This window comes from Rhodotorula paludigena (assembly GCF_050403205.1).
Source record: "Rhodotorula paludigena JCM10292 DNA, Rt_paludigena_JCM10292v1_ctg53, whole genome shotgun sequence".
Taxonomy (NCBI): Eukaryota; Fungi; Basidiomycota; class Microbotryomycetes; order Sporidiobolales; family Sporidiobolaceae; genus Rhodotorula; species Rhodotorula paludigena.
The window spans coordinates 66628-85408 of record NW_027481405.1 but is presented as its reverse complement, the minus strand read 5'-3'; the positions used below and the strand labels follow the sequence as shown (position 1 = coordinate 85408).

Sequence of the window (18781 nt, the reverse complement as noted above, 5' to 3'; positions counted from 1 at the left end):
TGTGAGGGCAATGCGCGCAAGATGGTTCCAACACGAGGAGACGGCGACGACGACGTTGGACGAGTAGCTATAGATGTTGGAGGGGAGATACACGGACGATCTTCAAGTCTAAGTGGTATTTAGCTGATGAGACGGGCGCGATAAACAGGATGCTAGGCGATGCGAGGGTCGAGGCTGTATGGAGAAGGCGACATGCGGGATAGTGAGGATGACGGAAGCAGCAGACGAGGCGCGGAAGAGATGGTACAGGAAACGTGAGGGAAGAATCGAATCAAGCCAACAGGAAGCACGGCGACAACGAGAGAGTGATAAAATTAGGGGAAGGGCGCGGGAGAGCGCGGCGGCCTCAGAGCGCCATCTGCTCATCCCGTGCGGGTGCCGGCACCCGCGTGTAGAAGCCCGTCGACGGCGGGAGCGGGAACGCATAGTCCTCGGTCTCGACGTCGTGGTCGTCCATCTCGGCGGGGAGGACGACGGGCGCAGGGAGCTCGACGTGGTACGACGCCTGCTGGTCGCGGCACGCGTCGGCCCAGTCGTCGCTCCAGATCGGGTAGTAGGCCGTGTACGCCGCCTTTGTGCCCGCGCTCAGCGTCGACGACGTCGACTCGTTCGACGCGCACGGGCGGTCGAGCGTCAGGTCCGTGAAGGTCCGGACCGGAACGGGCTCGTCCTCGCCGGCGATGCGGACCTTGTTGTTCGGCGCGTAGCCGATCGCAGCTGCCTGCGCGGCGGTAAAGGGAGGAATGCCGGTCGGCGTCGCGGGCTGCGACGAGTTGCCGGAAGACGAAGACGAAGAGTCGTTGGACGGCTTTCTCCGCCGCGAGTTGGGCAGTTGCCGTGCTGCGCCACGAGGAGAGCGGCGAGGCGAGGTGCGGCGGCGGGAAGTCGGAGTGACGGGAGAAGGCGGCGTCTGGAACAGGTCGTCCTCGTCGTGGCTGCGGCTGCGGTACTGCTCGAACGAAGCGCGAGACTGCGGCGGAGGCGTTGACGGCGCGTCGACGCGCTTGCGCCGCGAGGTGGGAGACCGAGGAGGCGGGTTGATGGGCGCGGGCGGCTCGCGAGGAACGCGGCGAGGAGTGGCGGGCGGCGTGAGCGGCGTCTTGCGACTCGGCTGAGTCGGCGTTGCGGGCGAAGAGTAGTCGTCGGCTGCGAGGGTAGATCGCAAGTCAGTCTCAGTCTGTCGCGGATTGTAATTTGGAAAGAAGAACGCACCCTTGGCCCAGGGCGTGGTCGGTGCCCGGATCTCGAGAATGTCCTCCTCGCCCTCGATGTCCTGCATCGCGTCCTCGTACTCGCCCTCTTCCTCCTCCTCGTACAGCACATGCTGCTGCTGCTGCTGCTCGGCGCGGCGCTGCTGCTCCGCAGCGGCATACAGCGCCTCCTGCTCCTCGAGCTGCGAGCGCGCGCTCTTGCCGCTCTGCGCAAACGCGCGCGCCGCCTCCTTGGTAGCGCGCGAAGCGTGCCGCAGTTCGTCCTCGCTCATGACGAACGTGCGCACACTGAGGATCTCGCGGCGGAGGTCGGCGAGCGAGATGCGCGCCTGCGGGTTGAGCGCAAAGATGCGCTTGAGGATCCGGTTCGTGTGCTCCGAGATGGGGAGGATCGAGCGCAGGAAGTCGGGGTTGCCGAGGTAGGCGCAGAACGTCTCGTCCGACGGGCACGCCTGCTTCCACGGGTTGCGCCCGCAGGTTAGGTTGACGAGGATGACGCCGAGCGACCAGATGTCGTTGTGCGGTGTCGAGTAGGTGGCGAGGCGCTGAAAGAGGCCGCCTTGGCATTCTGTAGACGCGGGAGATCGTCAGAACGCGGGCGGGACGAGGAGCCGACGGGAGGAGACGAACCTGGCGACATGTAGAAAGTGCTGCCGCAGCCAAAGTCGCCGCTTGTGCGCTCGCCCGTTGCAAGACCGAAGTCGGCGAGCATGACCTTCTTACCGCCATCGAGGCAGAGAATGTTCTCGGGCTTGAGGTCGCGGTGGTAGATGCGGTTGGCGTGGCAGTACTCGACGGCGTCGACGATTTGGAGGAAGACGCGGCGGATGAGCTCGTCGTCGCCGAGATACCGCTGACGCTCGGTGATCATGCCAAAGAGGTCGCCCTCGTCGCAGAACTCGAGCACGACGAACGTGCACGTCTCGTCGTCGATCGTGCTGTACAGGGTGACGACGTTCGGGTGGCCCGATGCGCGCTCGTGCAGCTTCATCTCGCGCTGCTGGAAGCTGCGCTGACGCGTGTCGAGGCCGATCTTGTTCAAGCATTTGACGGCGTAGAGCGGGAGGTTGCCCAGCTCAGGGTGTGCCCGCGAGGTCGGGTACGGCGTCGGCTGCGCAGCGATGTCGCGCGCAAGGTAGACGACGCCGTAGGCGCCGAGGCCCAGGATCGAGACAAACTCGAGGTGCGAGACGCGGTCGGGCGTCGAGTTGTCGATGACCTGCCCGATGAGGTTCTGCGAGTGCGACGAGTTGTTTGCCGCCATGGCCGCCTGCGCCTGCGCAAACGAGTTCTGCTCGGGCAACAGCTCGGGCTCGACGGGTGCTGGCGGTGCTGGTGCGGGGGCTGCGGCGGCGAAAGTGGGCTGCGGCGGAGGTGAGGGCGAACGCGGCGGGAAGAGGTAGGTCGGGCTCGCGGCCGCCTTGGCCGCGTGGTGCGGTGCGGGGGACGTCGCGGGCGAGGAGGGCGAGGCAAAGGCGGGCTGGAGGTGCGAGTCGGACGAGGTGAAGGACGACTGGGACGACGACGAGGGCGACGAGAGGCTCGAGGCGGAGCCGGTGCTCACGCTTGCGCTCGTGCTCGCCTGGGAGGCGACGTGTGCGTGCATGGTGAAGGGCGACACAAAGCCAAAGAGCGACATGGAGCGACTCGGGCGCCAAGAGGTAATGCGAGGCGAGGTCCGGCGGGATCGACGCCGAGCTGTGTCAGGCGAGATGGCGGCGGTCGCGGGCGATGCTGCCGGGGCGGGTCGGGCCTGCTGGACGGTGGAACGAGCGAGTGCGGGCGCTGGCGGGCGTCGGGCGGGCGCAGGCGGGGGGAGGACGGGCCGGGGACGGCGGGCGGAGAAGGCGAGAGGCGATGAAGCTGCCACAGGCCCGGGGCAAGGCACACGAGAGAGCGACGGGGACACAGAGAGGGAGAAGGGGGCAGAGCAGCGTCGGGCGGCACACGGTCGCGCTGGCCAGACACAAACACAGTCCAAGCCCGCTCTCGGGGCGAAGCAGCGCTGTCCCAGGCGAGGGGGCAGGCGAGACGAGTCGCACTCCGGAAGAGGAAGTGCCAGGCACCGCGGCCCGCACCCGCCCCTGCGACCTGCCCCGGACTCTGTCCCTTTCCCCTGCCCTTTCGCCCCCCGTCAGTTTCGCGCCTCGCCCCGATCCCCGCCTCGCGCGCTTCCCGACAACGTCGACGTCGAGCAACGGGCGGGCGCCGCAGCTGCACTCTGTCGTCCGCGCACTCACAGGCGCATTCTCCTCAGCTACCCTGCTTCTTCTTTCGCTTCGACCGCACGAGAGCCTCCAGGCATCTTGGAGTGCCCTGCTCGTCCTCGTCGTCGGTCGTCCGGTGCTCTTTCCTTTCTGCGCGTCCTTGCTCTTTGTTCCAAGTCCTCTTCCGCTTTGCCGCTGTGTGCACCTGACAGCAGGCTCTTGTTGACTGGCTGAGCGCGCAACCACTCCGTTGCGTTGTATGTCACCTGCTGGCGCCCACGCGAGGCCCGCCTCGTACCTCGTCAGTTGCTGTTCCGGACATCTCTTCCCGGCTGCTCTTTCGCTTGCGGCTGGCACTGTTTCTCCTCAGAGCAATCGACGGACGAAACAGCCCCGGCACCGAGTACGCAGATCCGCGGTGCTGTTATGAGTGGATCTGCGGGCCTCGACCCACGCAACCGCCCGCCGCCTTCCCAAGCAACCTTGTCGTCTCGCCGCCGCGCCGCTCGAGCCGGAAACGGCCCGCAACAAGGCTTCATTAACCTTGTCGGGGCTCACGCTCACGAGATCTGCGGAAAGCTCTGGCGATGCCGCGATTCGCAACGGCCGCTTCATTCGCCAAAGACCACCTTCCTCGCTTGGACTTCCGCTCGCGCTCCGTTCTCCAGCTATGCACTTTGCATGACAGTCGACTCTGTGCGCGGCACAGCGCGAGACGGCTCGTTGCTAGCCCAGGCCGCGCAGGTTTTGTGCGCACTGCGATTAAAAGCTCCGGTTCATTCTTCAGCTGGCGATCACTCTGCCCGGCCTCCCCGACACGCAGGCAAAGGCTAGATTACGTCGAGTGTCTTCAACCAGGACGAGCCACCCTATGCACATTTCCGGGATCATGGACGCGGCGACAAAGACACGCTCTCGTCGGGTGCACCTTCCCGAGTCGGAAGAGGCCTTATTCGCTCGCCTCCTCGCCGGCGTTCTGGATCCTCTCGCTTGCTGGGCAGGCTCCACCCTCATTCTGCCAGTCTGAACGAAGTGCACGAGAACGGCAGCTTGACATGTCGATTGCTCCGCTGCTGTCCGAGACGTGCACCCGGCCGCTCATTCAAAGCCCGAGGCCCCCGAAGATTCGGCGGCCTCGCCCGACTCGCCAGCCTGGCGATCTGCAGAAGCTCGTCGCAGAACATGGGCGACGTGTCCATGAAGTGCGGTGGCTCGACAGGGGTGAAACGTCGTGCTCACTACTCTACCGCTCCCCGCGCTTTGCTTGTAGGGCTTGCCCGCAGTCAAATGTACTCTAGCGCTGCTATTCGCAGCGTGTTTTCCTGATTTGCTCAGAAGAAGCCCAAGTGGTGCATGCGGCGAGAGACTGTCGGAGTTCTAATGGTGCTACATGCCAGACTGCGCGGACCGCGAGTCTTGGTGAGCCAAAGTTGGTACCGCATTGTCGAGGTTCCGCTCGAGAGCTCGCCAGATCGGCATTGCAGGGCATAGGAGTTGATCCGCCGAGGACAAAGAACGACGAGGCGGGAAAGCAGTCCTTCTCGCTCGCGCAACGGCTCCTCGCCGTCTGTGCGCATCTGGCTGCCATGCGAAGATTAGAGGCACTCTACGCCAAGCTCCAATGCTTCTCGCGCCGTTGCAACGGGGACGACCAGCCCTCTCCCCCGGCTCAGTTGGACCTTCTCAACCGCCGCTCACCATCTTTTCGCTCGCTTTCACCGTGCCTGTCGACATTCTTCGATTGCATGTCCATGCTGAATCGACCCTTTGTCTTCGCTCGCCATGCCTCGCTATCCGCACGGTCCGCGGAAGCCTTCGACAGGTCAACCCTGACCGCTGGCCGGGACATTGCTAGTCGCGACGCGACGCGTCAATGTCTCATCTGTGCATCGCAAGCTCGCGGCCTCCCGTCATCCGCTTTTCCTTCCCGCCGGCCACGAGCCTCGCGTTCCTCCTCGACGTCAGGCTCAAAGTCCGCACGCTACGATGCCCTCTGTCTTTCTCGTCCGCTCGGTCGGCACGGCATCGCCCGCCTGCCGCGGCTCGCTCCCGCACCGCAGTCGATCGTGGCAATGCGCCTGACTTTCCTGCATGGTCCTTGTTGACGACGGGGAGGATGAGAGGGCTGACCGCGCAATCAGCGGGTCCCGACTTCGCAAGCGAGCTGGAGATCGCCTCTTTACGATCGAGCAGGCGCAGCCAAGGGGTCGTACCGTATCGCCCTGCGATGGAGAGGTGGCTCTCAGTCCGGCCTTATCCCCCTCGCCGACCGAAATGGTTCGGCCTTGCTTCGCTGGCGCCTGTTCTCTGCCACGCTCGCAATCCGCGTGCCATCTCCGACGAAGCCACGATCGCAGTCTCCGCAGGACAGCGGAGAGGGTTCTTGATCCGAGCGCACGAAACGCCTTTCGGGTTGTTGCGCCGGCCTTCCCTCTCCATCGCCTCGCTTGCTGCACCTGCTCGTTCGGCCAGGTCTGCTCTCTCGGGTGCTGCACTTGGGCATCGAGCGCCGACCGAGGTCGGCGCGATGATATTCGGTGAGAGCCGTATTCCTCGCCCGCTTCGCGCTCTGCTCGTCCTCCTCGTTCTCGACTGCACGGTGTCAGCTGTACCGCTCTGCGAGGCCATCCGAGCAGCTGACCAGACGATCCTTGCCGCGCCTCTGCCCGTCCAGCTCGGACAAGCCTCCCGCCCGAAAGGCTCGCAACCGCTGTCGCATCCTGCGCCGATCTCGGTCGCTGGGCTCGTCGATCACGTCTATCTCGCTTCCTCCGCTCTCTCGCTCGATGCTCTTTCGGGCCGTTCTCGGCTGCTCTGGAAGTCAATTGCTCGCTTCCGCTCGTGCATTTCCGCCCGCCGGTACCCACGTGACTTTGCGACCCTCTCGAGCCGTTGTCGAGCGGGACTGGCGCAGCCTTCTCGATTGCCGCGTGGGGTTTGCGAGGCGCAACGCATCTGCCTGCGGCTCCAGTGTCACGGCGGCCGAGATGCGCCGCCGCGCAGCGTTGCCGTCGGGAAGCATCAGGTCGCAAGACCAGGCAGCAGGCGCGAGGTTGGCAGACGAGGGCGAGACTGGTCTGCTTCAGTCATCAGGCTCGATACATCGTCGTCGACGTGACACCAGTCTCGTCGCTGCGCTGATTGCAGATTGAGAGCTACTCGGCGAGAGCTCGACAGCGACGACTGAGACTCTTCTGACTGAACGGCTTGCCGTCGCATGCCTGGTAAGACAACTCTTGAGCAGCTGAGCCGACTCCTTGGTCATGCAGCTAATTGCATCGGGCGGCTTGACAAGGCATGCATATGCCCTGTCAGCGCGATGATGTCGAAGCGGTCCAGCAATTTGCCAGCGTCCGCATAGCCAGACTATGCGGTGCTTGGGACAAGACGTCTGCGAGACGACAACTCAGCGTGCTGCGAGTAGACAAGCCGGCGAAGGGCAAGCGACCAACCGGTGCAGAACGCTTCGCCTAGAATGGCGGACGAGCATCATGGCCGCCCGCTCTGCCGAGGTCGCCACCGTCCATGGCCATTCTGCGAGTAGGAAGAAAAGCAACTCGACAGGTATGTGAGACTCGAAGCAGAGGTGCAACGAACATCGTAGCTGGTGATGTGCAGGAGCTGCTCCTGCGAGAGAAACCCGGCTTCACGCTGAAAGCCGTCGTGCAGCCGCTGTGCCCCAGCTTAGAAGGAATGAGCTGAAAGAACAGTCTGAAGCAACAGGGGACCGGCAGCGGGAAGCTTGGCGGCACCACAAGCGCCGAGAGCCCGTAGCTGATGAGGAGGTGAGGCGGGAGATGCAGCGCAAGCCGGTCCTATGTAGCTCGTAAGTCGGTCCAGACATACGTTGCCGGCAGTACGTATGTCCAAGCAGCGTTCGCGAGCTGCCAGTGTAAGCAGCACAAGGTCGACCCGAAGCTCAAGGGAGAGGAGGGGGATTGGGAGCGACCGCATTACCCGCTGCTACAGAGCGTGTTGCGATGGGGCTGAGACGTCGCAGAGCAGACCAACCTGCCGCACCAACCAGCCCAGATGCTGCTCCCGGCGCCGGCTCCTCTTCGAAGAACCGCCGCCCCACATCCTCGCCTACGCCCTCGTCTTCCTCGCGAGCGAGCCGTGCACGCTTCGCATTGGCCGTAATCCCTCTGCTCGGCCTCGCGTGGCTATACCTCACCCGGACGAGCGGGCCGAAGCAGCTCGCCTCGCACTTCGCCATCTGCTCGCCGCGCAATGGCTCGCAAATCATCACGATGGACGAGTCGGACGGCGGGGCGCACCTACGTGTACAGTGCGTCGTGTTCGAAGCAGGAAAGGTTGTGGGAAGAGGCAGCCTGGCAGAGGTCAGGAGCGAGTGGGGGGACCTCGATACGACGGGACAGGGCATTGGGAGGCGCGGAGGCGTGCGCATCCACTACATCAAGCACGGTCAGACAGTGCTACCGGGCCTGTATGCTTGCGCCTTCCAGTCACGCGGATGAAAAGCCTGACAGGCTGTCTACGCAGGATTGATGCACACGCACATGTGCTGCAGCAGGGCGAGGCTTCAACGGCTGTGAACCTTGTCGGAGCGACGTCGGTGCAGGGTGAGTGACGGAGTGATGTCTCCCGTTCGAGTGAGGCGCTGACCTTTCGTCTTTCTCCCGCAGAGGTGGTCGACCGCATCGCTCGTTTCGTCGATGCCGATCCAGAGCTGCAAGCCGACCGCAGCCGCTTCATCCTCGGCCTGGGATGGGACCAGACCAAGTATGCAGACACGGGACGCGAGTTCCCGACTGCCGTGCGTCCCCTTCACTTGCCATGCCCCTCGTCTCGCTGACAATTGCTCCCGTAGGACGACCTTGAACGTGATCCACGACTCGCTGGACGGCCAATTTACCTGAAGCGGAGTATGTACGGTCACTCTCGCTCTATGAGAGCCTGACCTGATCCGTCACCTGGTCTCTCGTTCCAGTCGACGTGCACGCTCTGTGGGTCTCGCCTGCAGTCCTTCAGCTGCTCCCGCCCGACTTGCCGATCAGAGTGCCAGGAGGCGAGATCGTGCGTCTGCCGGACGGCCGACCAAGCGGCGTTTTCCTTGACAATGCGATGGGCTACATCAGCAAGTCCCGCCTCTTTGCCCTCCTCGTCGCAGCGGTCTGACTTCGCCTCTTCCCACGCCCAGCCGCCGTTGTCCCACCTTGGACGACGTCCTCCCGTATGCGCTTTCTCCGCGCCACGGCGCTCTCGATGCTCTCGTCAGGCCTCACGTCCGTGCACGACGCGGCCCTCTCGCCCGCGGACGTGCGCTTCCTCCGCGCGCTCGACGAGCAGCACCGCATGCCCGTACGCGTGTATGGCTTCGTCGGGTGCGAGCCGACCAACAGCTGGTGTGGAGACGACGAGGGGGTCGAGAGGTATGAGGGCGACCGGTTCACGGTCAGGTGCGTTGCGCGACGTCCGTTGTTCTGTGCGCACAGCGCGCTCGAATCTTGACAAGCTCGCGTGTTTGCAGGGCGGCGAAGATCTTCACCGATGGCGCACTCGGCTCGTGGGGCGCAGCGATGCACGAGCCCTATTCCGGCACGTTGAGGAGAGGCTCATGCAACTAGTTAGCGCCGCTCACGAGCTGACCCGGTTTGTCACCTCATCCTCCACTAACAGACGCTCCGGACAAGAAGGGCTTCCTGATTACCGAGGAGAACGAACTGCGAGAGTTGATTGGGAAGGTGCGTTCCGAGTCTGCGTTCTCCGAGCCCACTCCTCCGTTGGTCCACGCAGCTGACCATCGCCTTCACACGATGTAGTGGATCGCCAAGGTCAGCCAACCCGCTAGCCCACCATGAGCTCCTCCCGGCCGACCCCACCGTCTCATCCGCCTCGCGCCCGCAGGGTTTCCAAGTCAACTCGCACGGGATCGGCGACCGCGCCAACACGGCCGTGCTCGACATCTACGAGTCGGTCCTGCGCAACCTCACGCGCGCCGACGGGCGCGACCCGGGCGACGACGCCGAGGTGCGCAGGACGCAGCGCGAGTGGAGGTTGAGGGTCGAGCATGCGCAGATCATGGTGCGTGGCGCCCGCTTGACGGTCGAACGAGTCTTTGGTGCTCGGGAGGGCCAAGAGAGCTGACAAGCGGTATCATGTACAGACACCGGGAGACATTGAGCGGATGGGCCGGCTTGGCATCATCGCCTCGTTCCAGCCGACGCATGGTGCGTGTCCGATATCGTCTCGCCTCGACAACCACCCTGACCGTGCTGAACCTCTTCCTCGGTGCTTTGCAGCCACGAGCGACATGGCCTATGCCGAGACTCGGCTGGGTCCCGAGCGGATCAAGGGCGCATACGCCTGGCGCTCGCTGCTCAAGTGCGTCTTTAATTCGGTCCTTGCAGCACGCGCTCAAGCTCGCCTTCTGCGCTTGACTGTTGTACGGGGTGCCGAGCACTGACGCGCCGACACCTTTCCCCCAAGAGCCGGCGCACCTTACGCTCTCGGGTCCGACTTTCCCGTCGAGGCGGTCAACCCGTTCCTCGGGATCTACGCCGCCGTCACGCGCAAGTGGGCGGACGGAGGGCGCGCGGGCGACTCGCCGCACGGCGAAGAAGGCTGGTGCGTTGTTGCATCTCCCTCCCTCGAGGGATGGAGCAAGGATGCGTACTGACACACGGCGCGCGACGCCTCTGTACAGGTACCCCGCCGAGCGCCTCACGCCGCTCGAGGCCCTGCGCGGGTTCACGACCTCTGCAGCGTACGCCGCGTTCCAGTCGGACGAGGTCGGGTCGCTCGCGGTCGGGAAGCACGCCGACTTTATCGTCGTCGACGGCGACCCGCTCGTGCTCGGGACGGCGGTCGCGGGCGAGAGTGGGGACGAGCGGAGGGAGCGGGAGCGGAGGTTGAGGGAGATGAAGGTGCTGACGACGGTGGTGGGTGGGACGGTCATGAGCGGACGAGGGTTTTAGGGAGACGGGCGGATGACGATGACGGGATGAGATGCGGGTTGACGAGGTGGAGAAAAGGGGGCACAGACCCTGATCGAGGGGGACACGGGGGAGGGAGGCAGAGAGCGGGGGAAGAAGAGGGCGGCGTCCGCAGCAAGACGAATGCGCTCCGTTCTGTCGACCCAACTTGCGCTGCCTGGCTCGAGAGTGTGCGACAGTGTGCGAGTGCCTGTAGCCTAGATCTGCAGTCCACCTGTCTCTTCTTCGGCTGCTCCGTTCGAGGTGAGCACACGCCCATCTCGCATCTCGCCGTCGCCATGCCATTCCGCGGTGCACCCTCGCGCAGCCGCAGCGTGTGTGCGCGAGCAGAGCACACTCCGAGCGTGCACTCATTCAGTCACGCCGCACAGCCCGTCTCGCCTCCCCTCGACCCGCCGACTTCCCCTTGTCCCGAACCCTCCCCGACCCGCTGCTGCGCCTTCGCCCCCGTCTGCTGGCTCAGCGGGACCCACCACACTCGATTTCGGCACACTAGACGCGTGCTGGGCCACTGTGACCTGCGCGAAAGGCGCTGTGAGGTGCGTCATCGTGCTCGCCTGCACCGGTGGAGGTGGACCGTTGGATGCGCAGCTGGAGCCGGCGGGGCAGGAGAGGGTGACAGGAGGGCTGCTGAGTGCGCAGGAGGAGCTGGATAGGGGCTGCGGAGAGCTTGCGCCCACCACAGACGAGGCGCTGCTCCTGCTCCTGCTCATGCAGCTCGTGCGACCCGTCCTTCCAGTAGCACACGGCTCACGAGCGCTCTCCCTTGTCCCGTAGACGCCAACGCATACTCCACAGCTCGCCGCTGACCCCGGAACCGCCTCCCGCCTGACCCCGCCAGCACCTCGTCCACCATGTCTGCCGCGCAGAATGCGACGTCCGACCTCATCGAGTCGTTCAACCAGAAGCTGAATTCGGTCGCGCCCGGCGCCGTCGGCATCCAGTTGGCCTTGATGGTCGGCGTCGGCCTCGTCGCGCTCGGCGCCTTCTCACTCCTGCGCCCCAACAACTCGGTCGTCTACCAGCCAAAGGTCAAGTACGCCGCCGACGAGAAGCGCCCGCCGAAACTTGGCAAGGGCTTCTTCGACTGGATCGTGCCCGTCGTCAAGACGGGCGAGCAGGAGATGATGGCGACCATCGGGCTCGACTCGGTCGCGTACCTGCGCTTCCTACGCATGTGCCGCAACAGTGAGTCCGGCCGCTCCGCGCTCAAGTTTCTGCGTGGCACAGAGCGCACATGCGCTGCGCAGTAGCCGCGCTGGATCATACGTCGTCTGACTCGTCTCGCTCGCAGTGTTCCTCTGCATCGCTGGCCTGTGCTGCGCCGTCCTGATCCCGATCAACGTCGCCTACAACCTCAATTACGTCAACAGTAACAGCCGCAACTACCTCCTCATGCTCACCATGAGCAAGGTCCGCTCGAACTGGCTCTGGGCGCACGTCGTCGTCACCTACGTCGTCACCGCCATGGCGTTCTACTTCATCTGGCGAAACTACTCGGTCGGTCCACTCGCCCGGCTCCTTGCACGACTGTGCTGACCTGTCAAGTCCCGCAGATCGTCGTCAAGCTCCGCTGGCAGTGGTTCCGCTCGCCTGCGTACCAGGACATGCTCTATGCCCGCTCGCTCATGGTACGTCTCCACCGTCTGCACACTCCATCGAGGTCATCTGCTCACCTGGTACCGCGCGCAGGTCACGCACGTCGCCAAGAAGTACCAAACCGACGCCGGGCTCGCCGGCCTCCTCGCGTCGCTCAACATCCCCTACCCGACGACAGCCGTGCACATCGGGCGGCGCGTCGGCGCTCTGCCGGCGCTCATCAAGAAGCACAACGAGACCGTCAAGGAGCTCGAAGAGGTCCTCACGACCTACTTGCGCCACCCGGACCACGTCCCGACGAGCAGGCCGACCAAGAGGATCGGCGGCAAGTTTGGGCTCGGGGGACAGACGGTCGACTCGATTGGTGAGACGTTTACTGATTCAGGAGCATGGACAGGAGAGGGCAGGAGCTGACGAGGATTGGTGCGCGAACAGACTACCTTACGGAGAAGATCAAGCGGCTCGAGGAGCGTATCGAGGTGCGCCCTGGCGCCACTTCTTGAATTCGTTGTCATGCGATGCTGACCGTCGTGTTCGAGCCCGGCAGGCTGCACGTGCGCAAATTCACGAACGAAAGCCAGAGAACTACGGGTTCGCGTCGTTCGTGAGTTTGACTGCCTTCCGCGCCTGCGTTTCGATGGGTGTGCATGCATCTCAGATGAGATGCTCGGGGTACCGGAGGAATTTGGCGTCAGACTCACGCCGCGTTCCCGCAGGAATCGGTTCCGTACGCCCACATCGTCGCCAAGACGCTCCTCGGCAAGCGGCGCCACAACGCCTACTTTGAGCTCGCGCCCCAGCCGTCCGACCTCATCTGGGAGAACCTGACCATGTCGCCCGCGGCGCGCACCAAGAACAAGTTCTTCGGCGGCCTCCTCCTCGTCCTCCTCTGTGGCTTGTACACCATCCCGCTCGTTGCCGTCTCGCTCCTTGCCAACTTGGCTGCGCTGTACGTCGTTCGCGCACCTCGGGCTTGTCGGTCTCAGAATCAGGCTCATCCTGGACGGCGTCCTGCAGGTCTGCCTACGTTGACTTTATCGACGCGTGGGTTCGCGACTACCCGTGGCTCTTCTCCGCATTCGTCGGTGCGTGCTGTTCATCCCGTCAGCACTACGCGCAACGAGGCAGAGTCGCTGACCTCCGAACGTTGTTTGCTCGCGCAGGTATCGTGCCTCCGGTTCTCACCCTCCTGCTGCAGATGATTCTGCCTATGATCATCCGGTGCGTTGAGCGTCGTTCCAGCCTCGTGAGTGCATCTCACTCATTCATCCACATCTGCAGCTGGATCGCCTCGCTTCAGGGCGCGACCACGCACTCGCAGTCGGACCGCATCGTCACCGCGCGCTACTCGGCCTTCCTCTTCATCACTCAATTCATCATCTTCTCGCTCCTCGGTGTCATCTTCCAAATCGGTACGCGCTTGTTCGATTCCCGGTCTAGGCCGCTCCTGACGCAACGCCATCCGCAGTCTCGCAGGTCGTGCTCGAGCTCCAGGGCCACGCTTCGACGAGCAAGATCTTCGACTACCTCGAAACGATCCCGCAGCAGCTGCAGAACACATACATGATCCAGAGCAACTGTACGCGCGACCCGAATCCGTTCCGCCAGCCTCGCACGCGCTAACCCTCCGCCTTCGGCAGACTGGCTCACGGTCTTCCCGCTTCGCGGCGCCTCGGCCTGCTTCGACCTCGCGCAGATCATCTCGCTCCTCCTCGTGTGGGTCAAGACGCACTTCTTCGGGCGCACGCCTCGCGAGATCCGCGAAGCGACCAAGCCGCCCTTCTTCGACTTCCCCGTCTACTACTCCAACTCGCTCCTCCTCGTCGTTGTCGCGCTCGTCTACGCGCCCATCGCCCCGCTCGTTGCGCTCTTCGGTGTCGGAGCATTCGCGATCCAGTACTGGGTCAGCAAGTATAACCTCCTCTATGTCGCGGTCCCGCGCAGCGAGACGGGCGGGCGCCTGTGGAACGTCGCCATTAACCGCTGCCTTATGGCGCTGGTGCGTAGAGTGTCGATGCTTCGGCAGTGGAGAAGTGGTTGACCCCTTTGTGCTTCGTAGATCCTCATGCACATCTTCATGGGCGTTTCGATCGGCCTGCAGACGAAGCGGTGGCTCTATGCCGTGATCCTGTGCGTCCATGCTCTCCGAACACCGCCTTCTCACTGACAGTGGTCGCCGCCTGCGCAGCGTCCCGCCCATTGTCGCCGTTTGCATCTTCAAGGTGTTCCTCGACCGCTCCTTCCGCGACCGCTTCCGGTGGTACATCCCCGGCGAGGCCGAGATGGCCGCCGTGCACATGCACCACGCCGATGCGCGCAAGAACCGCCTCCAGAAGCGCTTTGGCCACGATGCGCTCTCCGAGCCGCTGTACACGCCCATGCTGCACAAGAGCGTGCAGCATCTCTTGCCGACCATGTGCGTGCATCTGCTAGCCTTCCGCGACTTTGATCCATTCCTGGCTGACCTTCACGCCCACCGACAGCTACAACGGTCGCATCGGCCAGAGCGAGGGCAAGGTCGAGGGCAAGACGGTCGAACAGAACACGGCAGGCGGTCTCACGTTCGCCATGATGGAGGCGCACGACCTCGAGATCGACCGCGCGGCGTACCTGCGGCAGCGCGACGAGGACGAGGTGACCGTCACGACTGCCGCCGCGCTCGGCCACATACGCACGACGCCCGGCTCGGTCGCCGGATTCGAGGGCGACGACTACTTTGACACGCGCCGCGCCGAGTATCTCAAGCACGGCGCGACCTACAGCCGCTCGAGCACGCCGTTCAAGGATGGCGACGGCGACCTCCCGCTCGAGCTGCAGCGCATGCCAACGAGCGACGCCGCCTCGTTCTTTGGCATGGACGGCCGCCACACGCCAAACGCCTCGACCGAGCAGCTCATCCAACCGTACTCGGCCGTCATTCCCGCCGCCTACCCGCCCTCCTACTCCTCTCCTCCTCGCCGCTCCTCGCCGCAGCACGTGCGCGGCCTCTCGGGCTCGCCAGCGCAGCAACATCCGCGCGGCAACATGTCTCAGTCGTCCTTTTCGAGCGTGATGGGCCAGCTCCCCGGCGCGTCCGTCTCGGCGCTCGACATGGCGCAATACGGCAGTCCCGCCGCCGGTCAGCGCCCGATCCCGCAGCGACAGTACACGGGCCAGAGCGCGTACGAATCGGGCGACTGGCGGCCGCAGCACGCCCCGACGCGCAGCGGGCAGAGCTCGGTCGACTTTGGCGCCGCCGGCGCGCGGCCGGGCTCGCGGCAGGGCAGCGTCGCCATGCAGGGGTACCCGCCTGCAGTGCCGTACGGTGGCGGCAGCGGGTCGCCCCATTCGCACCCTGCGAGCCGCACGGGCAGCCCTGCCGCCCAGCGCGCCGGGACGCTCGCCGACGTGCCCGGCTACTCGGAGTACGGCCCGGGGGCGGGCGCGACGAGGTACGCGCCACTTGGGTACGCGCCGGCGGATGAGAGTACCGAGTACTTGCCGGAGCAGCACCCGCCGCCTCCTGGTGCGAGGCGGTGAGTCGGTGGACAATCCCGTCGTTTCCCCCCTTCCTCGTGTGGGCTGCCGCCCCGTGCCGTCCCTCCTTTCTACGCTCTCTTACGCTGCGCTCGAGCGGCTTTCATGCTGAGTGCCACAGACACTGCCTCTCTCTCTCCATCACGACCCCACTGCATATCCCCTCCCTCTGTTTTCCTTCTCTCTCCTCTCTCGTCGCAAAAAAGCAATGTATCCGAGTCGTTCTCTCTGTCCTCTTTTGTATTTGAACAATCCGCAGGCGCAACGCTTCTCCGGGAACAGTGGGAGGTCACGCTGCCGCCTTGATCCGCCTGATGAGAAATCGAGGAGGAACATCGAGTCAACTTCGCCCGCGATAGGGTCTACGGCCAGTGCAAGTCATATCAGAGGCATGACTGAGGTTGTTCGCTCCCCGGCTGTCCCTTCCAGCAGCCGACACCGAGCACTCGAGAATCTGCCCAGCACGCGACCGTCCTTCTGGCTCCACCCTCATTGCTTGCCCGCATTCGTGGAGTCTCGTGTGTGCAGCACTCTCTCGTGTCTAGCTAGCAAGTCAGCCGCGACCCTCGCTGGGCCATCTTCGGCCTCTGATCTCGGGCAGCACCGCCTCCTTCTGTCCGATGAACGGCGCCGACGCCTACTCGCCTCTCCCGCTCGAGGGCCGAACGCTGCTCGTGCTGCACGCGTCTGTGACGGGGACAGCCATCGACATCGCCGAGCGCATCGGACGGCGCGGGAGGAGGGAGGGCTGGGCCGTCACCGTCAAGAGCGTCGCCCAGTTCGACCAGGTGCGTCCCGTCTGGCGCCATGAGAGGCCCGTGCAGAGCTCCAGCTGACTCGCGATGGGCAGGCTGAGCTGCTCGAACACGGCCTCGTCGTCTTTGTCGTCCCGACTACCGGAAACGGCCACACTCCGCCGCAGTTCGTCCCGCTCTGGACAGCCCTGCTCCATCCGGGCTTGCCGCCCGACCTGCTCGAAGATCTGCGGTGCGTCCTTCGCCCGGGAGCACGCGTCGACCGAGCTGACAATGCGTGCATGCAGATACGCCGTCTTTGCGCTCGGCGACTCGAGCTACGGCAAGTACAACTGGGTGGGCAAGAAGCTGTCGCGCCGGCTAGACTCGCTCGGCGCACATGCCGTCGTCGATCGAGGCGAGGGAGACGACCAGAACGAGTGGGGGTGCGTCTTGAGCCCTCTCTCCCGCTCGACCGCTGCTGATGTTGCGATTGTAGCGTCGAATCGACTTTCCCGGGCTGGCTTGACACCTTCTTCGCCGCCGTCGACCCGCTGCATCCTCCTGCACCTGGCTTCGTCCCCCTACCGCCCACCGCGCTTCCTCCCGCCCGCATTCGGCTTGAGAAGGTCGCCTCGCCCTCTTCCTCGTCCGCGCGAGCACGAGCAGACGACGCACCGCTGCTCTGGACCGACGACGCGCGGTGGGCGCGGCTGGTGAAGAATGAGCGCGTGACGGCGGAGGATTGGTACCAGGATGTGCGGGAGATCGAGCTCGAGCTCGAGGATGTCGAGGAGAATGAGCGGACACGACTGTGCGTATCAGGCCCGTTCATGGATGTCCGCGTACTGACGTGAAGGTTGCGCAGATACCAAGCGGGAGACGTGCTCGAGCTGCGCCCGCAGAACTCGTCAGAAGAGGTCGATCGGTTCCTCGAGACGGTGAGGTGGACCGACATTGCCGACGACATCTACACCGTCTCTGCATCAGATCCAAGTGCGTGAATGCCTGTAGCCGAGGCGAGTAGCATCGCTAATCCGGCTTGCGGTACAGATCAACCGCTTCCTCCGCACTTGCCCACACTTTTCCGCACGACTCTCCGTTACCTCCTTACCTACGAGCTCGACATCTCATCGGTTCCGCGGCAGTCGTTCTTCGAGTGGCTGGCCGCCTTCTCAGAGGGCGACAAGGAGGAGAAGCTGCGCTGGTTCTGCGAGCCGGCCGGACAAGTGTGTTTGTTGCGATCTGCGGATGCTACGCATCTCGCTGACCTTGTTCGGATGACAGGATGACCTGATAGACTACACGATTCGCCCTCGTCGGACGATCAACGAGGTGCTGTATGAGTTCCGCGAGGCCGAGATCCCGCCCGAGTACATCCTCGACCTGCTCCCGCCGATCCGCCCGCGAGGGTTCTCCATCTCGTCATCCCCTGCTGTGAGTCGCTGCAGCTTGTTGTGTCAAGGGCCGAGCCCAACTGACGAGTGTGAATTTGACAGTCCCACAACGGCAAGGTCGACCTCCTCGTCGCGATCGTCAAGTACAAGACGATCCTCTCTGTCCCGCGCAAGGGACTCGCAACGACCTATCTCTCTACCCTCGCACCTGGTGCGATCCTTCTCCATTGCTCTAGGGTCGTCGACCATACTTGAGCTGACCGCCCCAACGCTCGTGTGCTCCAGGCGCACGCCTCCCGATCCGGTTCGACAAGTCGGGCACGCTCAAGCTGCCTCCGTCGGCGGCCGCACCGCTGATTATGGTCGGACCCGGGACGGGCGTCGCCCCATTCAGGGCGCTGCTCGAAGAGAGGGTGAGGGCCGGCGCGAAAGGTGCGTCTCGCCCCGCTCCACACATTCAGCTCGTCGTGCAACCGAAGCTTGCAGCATTGCTGATTCTTCTGGTCGGTGGTGGCACGCAGAGAACCTCCTTTTCTTCGGCTGCAGGAGCTCGAGCAAGGACTTCTACTTCCGCTCGTACTGGGACCAGCTTGTCGCCGACGGCACGCTTACGCTCAGCGTTGCACCGAGCCGAGACCAGGTGCGTAGCTTCCTCGCTGTGTGGTGCACGTGCTTGTGTTTGTACTGATGCTGAGCGTGCCGCAGGAGGACAAGGTTTACGTGCAGCACCGCATCCCGCTCTTTGCGGACCAGATCTGGGATTACCTCCAGCGAGACGGGTACCTCTACGTGTGCGGGTGCGTCACAAGTCCCGCGTCTCGTCCCCTTTGCGCACTGGTGCTGACTGAAAGTCGGCGGCGCGGCGCAGCTCGTCGACGCAGATGCCCAAGGCGGTCAAAAAGGCCATGCTCGCCGTCGTGCGCGACAAGGGCGGTATGTCCGAGGAGGAGGCGGAGAAGTACTGGGACGCGCTCGAGAGGTGCGGCAGGCTGGTCGAGGAGACTTGGGGTTGAGCGGGACGAGGGAGGGAGGACGCACTAGACGCGCTATTTCGCAATCTTCCGATTACTTTGGACAGGCGCTAGGAGAGCTAATGAGCGATCCAGCTGTCCTCCCGCACTACTCGCGCGAGAAGTCAACTTGATCGCCGAGTTGACCTTT

At 64.2% G+C, this 18781-nt stretch overlaps 4 protein-coding genes across 4 annotated transcripts; 3 read left to right on the top strand and 1 right to left on the bottom strand.

Annotated features, from left to right (window-relative positions):
- Positions 1-346: 346 nt before the first annotated feature.
- JCM10292_005364 (serine/threonine-protein kinase) lies at positions 347-2850 on the bottom strand (the record flags this gene model as incomplete). The annotated part of the gene is made up of 3 exons (XM_076651570.1): positions 347-1146; positions 1213-1779; positions 1842-2850. The coding sequence occupies 3 exons, from the start codon at positions 2848-2850 to the stop codon at positions 347-349; spliced, it is 2376 nt and encodes a 791-aa protein (XP_076502876.1).
- A 4548-nt stretch (positions 2851-7398) lies between these two features.
- Positions 7399-10356, top strand: JCM10292_005363 (amidohydrolase; the record flags this gene model as incomplete). Its single annotated transcript, XM_076651569.1, has 14 exons — positions 7399-7865; positions 7922-8001; positions 8065-8195; positions 8250-8304; positions 8370-8516; positions 8580-8838; positions 8910-8977; positions 9059-9123; positions 9202-9213; positions 9287-9463; positions 9546-9609; positions 9682-9763; positions 9869-10006; positions 10086-10356. 14 exons carry the CDS (start codon positions 7399-7401, stop codon positions 10354-10356), a joined length of 2016 nt encoding a protein of 671 aa, XP_076502875.1.
- An 872-nt stretch (positions 10357-11228) lies between these two features.
- JCM10292_005362 (uncharacterized protein) lies at positions 11229-15492 on the top strand (the record flags this gene model as incomplete). The annotated part of the gene is made up of 15 exons (XM_076651568.1): positions 11229-11562; positions 11669-11874; positions 11931-12005; positions 12067-12337; positions 12409-12452; positions 12521-12577; positions 12690-12922; positions 12991-13058; positions 13137-13194; positions 13255-13385; positions 13442-13552; positions 13614-13972; positions 14033-14103; positions 14162-14389; positions 14457-15492. 15 exons carry the CDS (start codon positions 11229-11231, stop codon positions 15490-15492), a joined length of 3282 nt encoding a protein of 1093 aa, XP_076502874.1.
- A 617-nt stretch (positions 15493-16109) lies between these two features.
- Positions 16110-18633, top strand: TAH18 (NAPDH-dependent diflavin reductase; the record flags this gene model as incomplete). The annotated part of the gene is made up of 12 exons (XM_076651567.1): positions 16110-16277; positions 16340-16476; positions 16532-16669; positions 16723-17037; positions 17092-17219; positions 17277-17452; positions 17511-17660; positions 17723-17831; positions 17906-18052; positions 18142-18260; positions 18326-18417; positions 18489-18633. The coding sequence occupies 12 exons, from the start codon at positions 16110-16112 to the stop codon at positions 18631-18633; spliced, it is 1824 nt and encodes a 607-aa protein (XP_076502873.1).
- Positions 18634-18781: the final 148 nt, after the last annotated feature.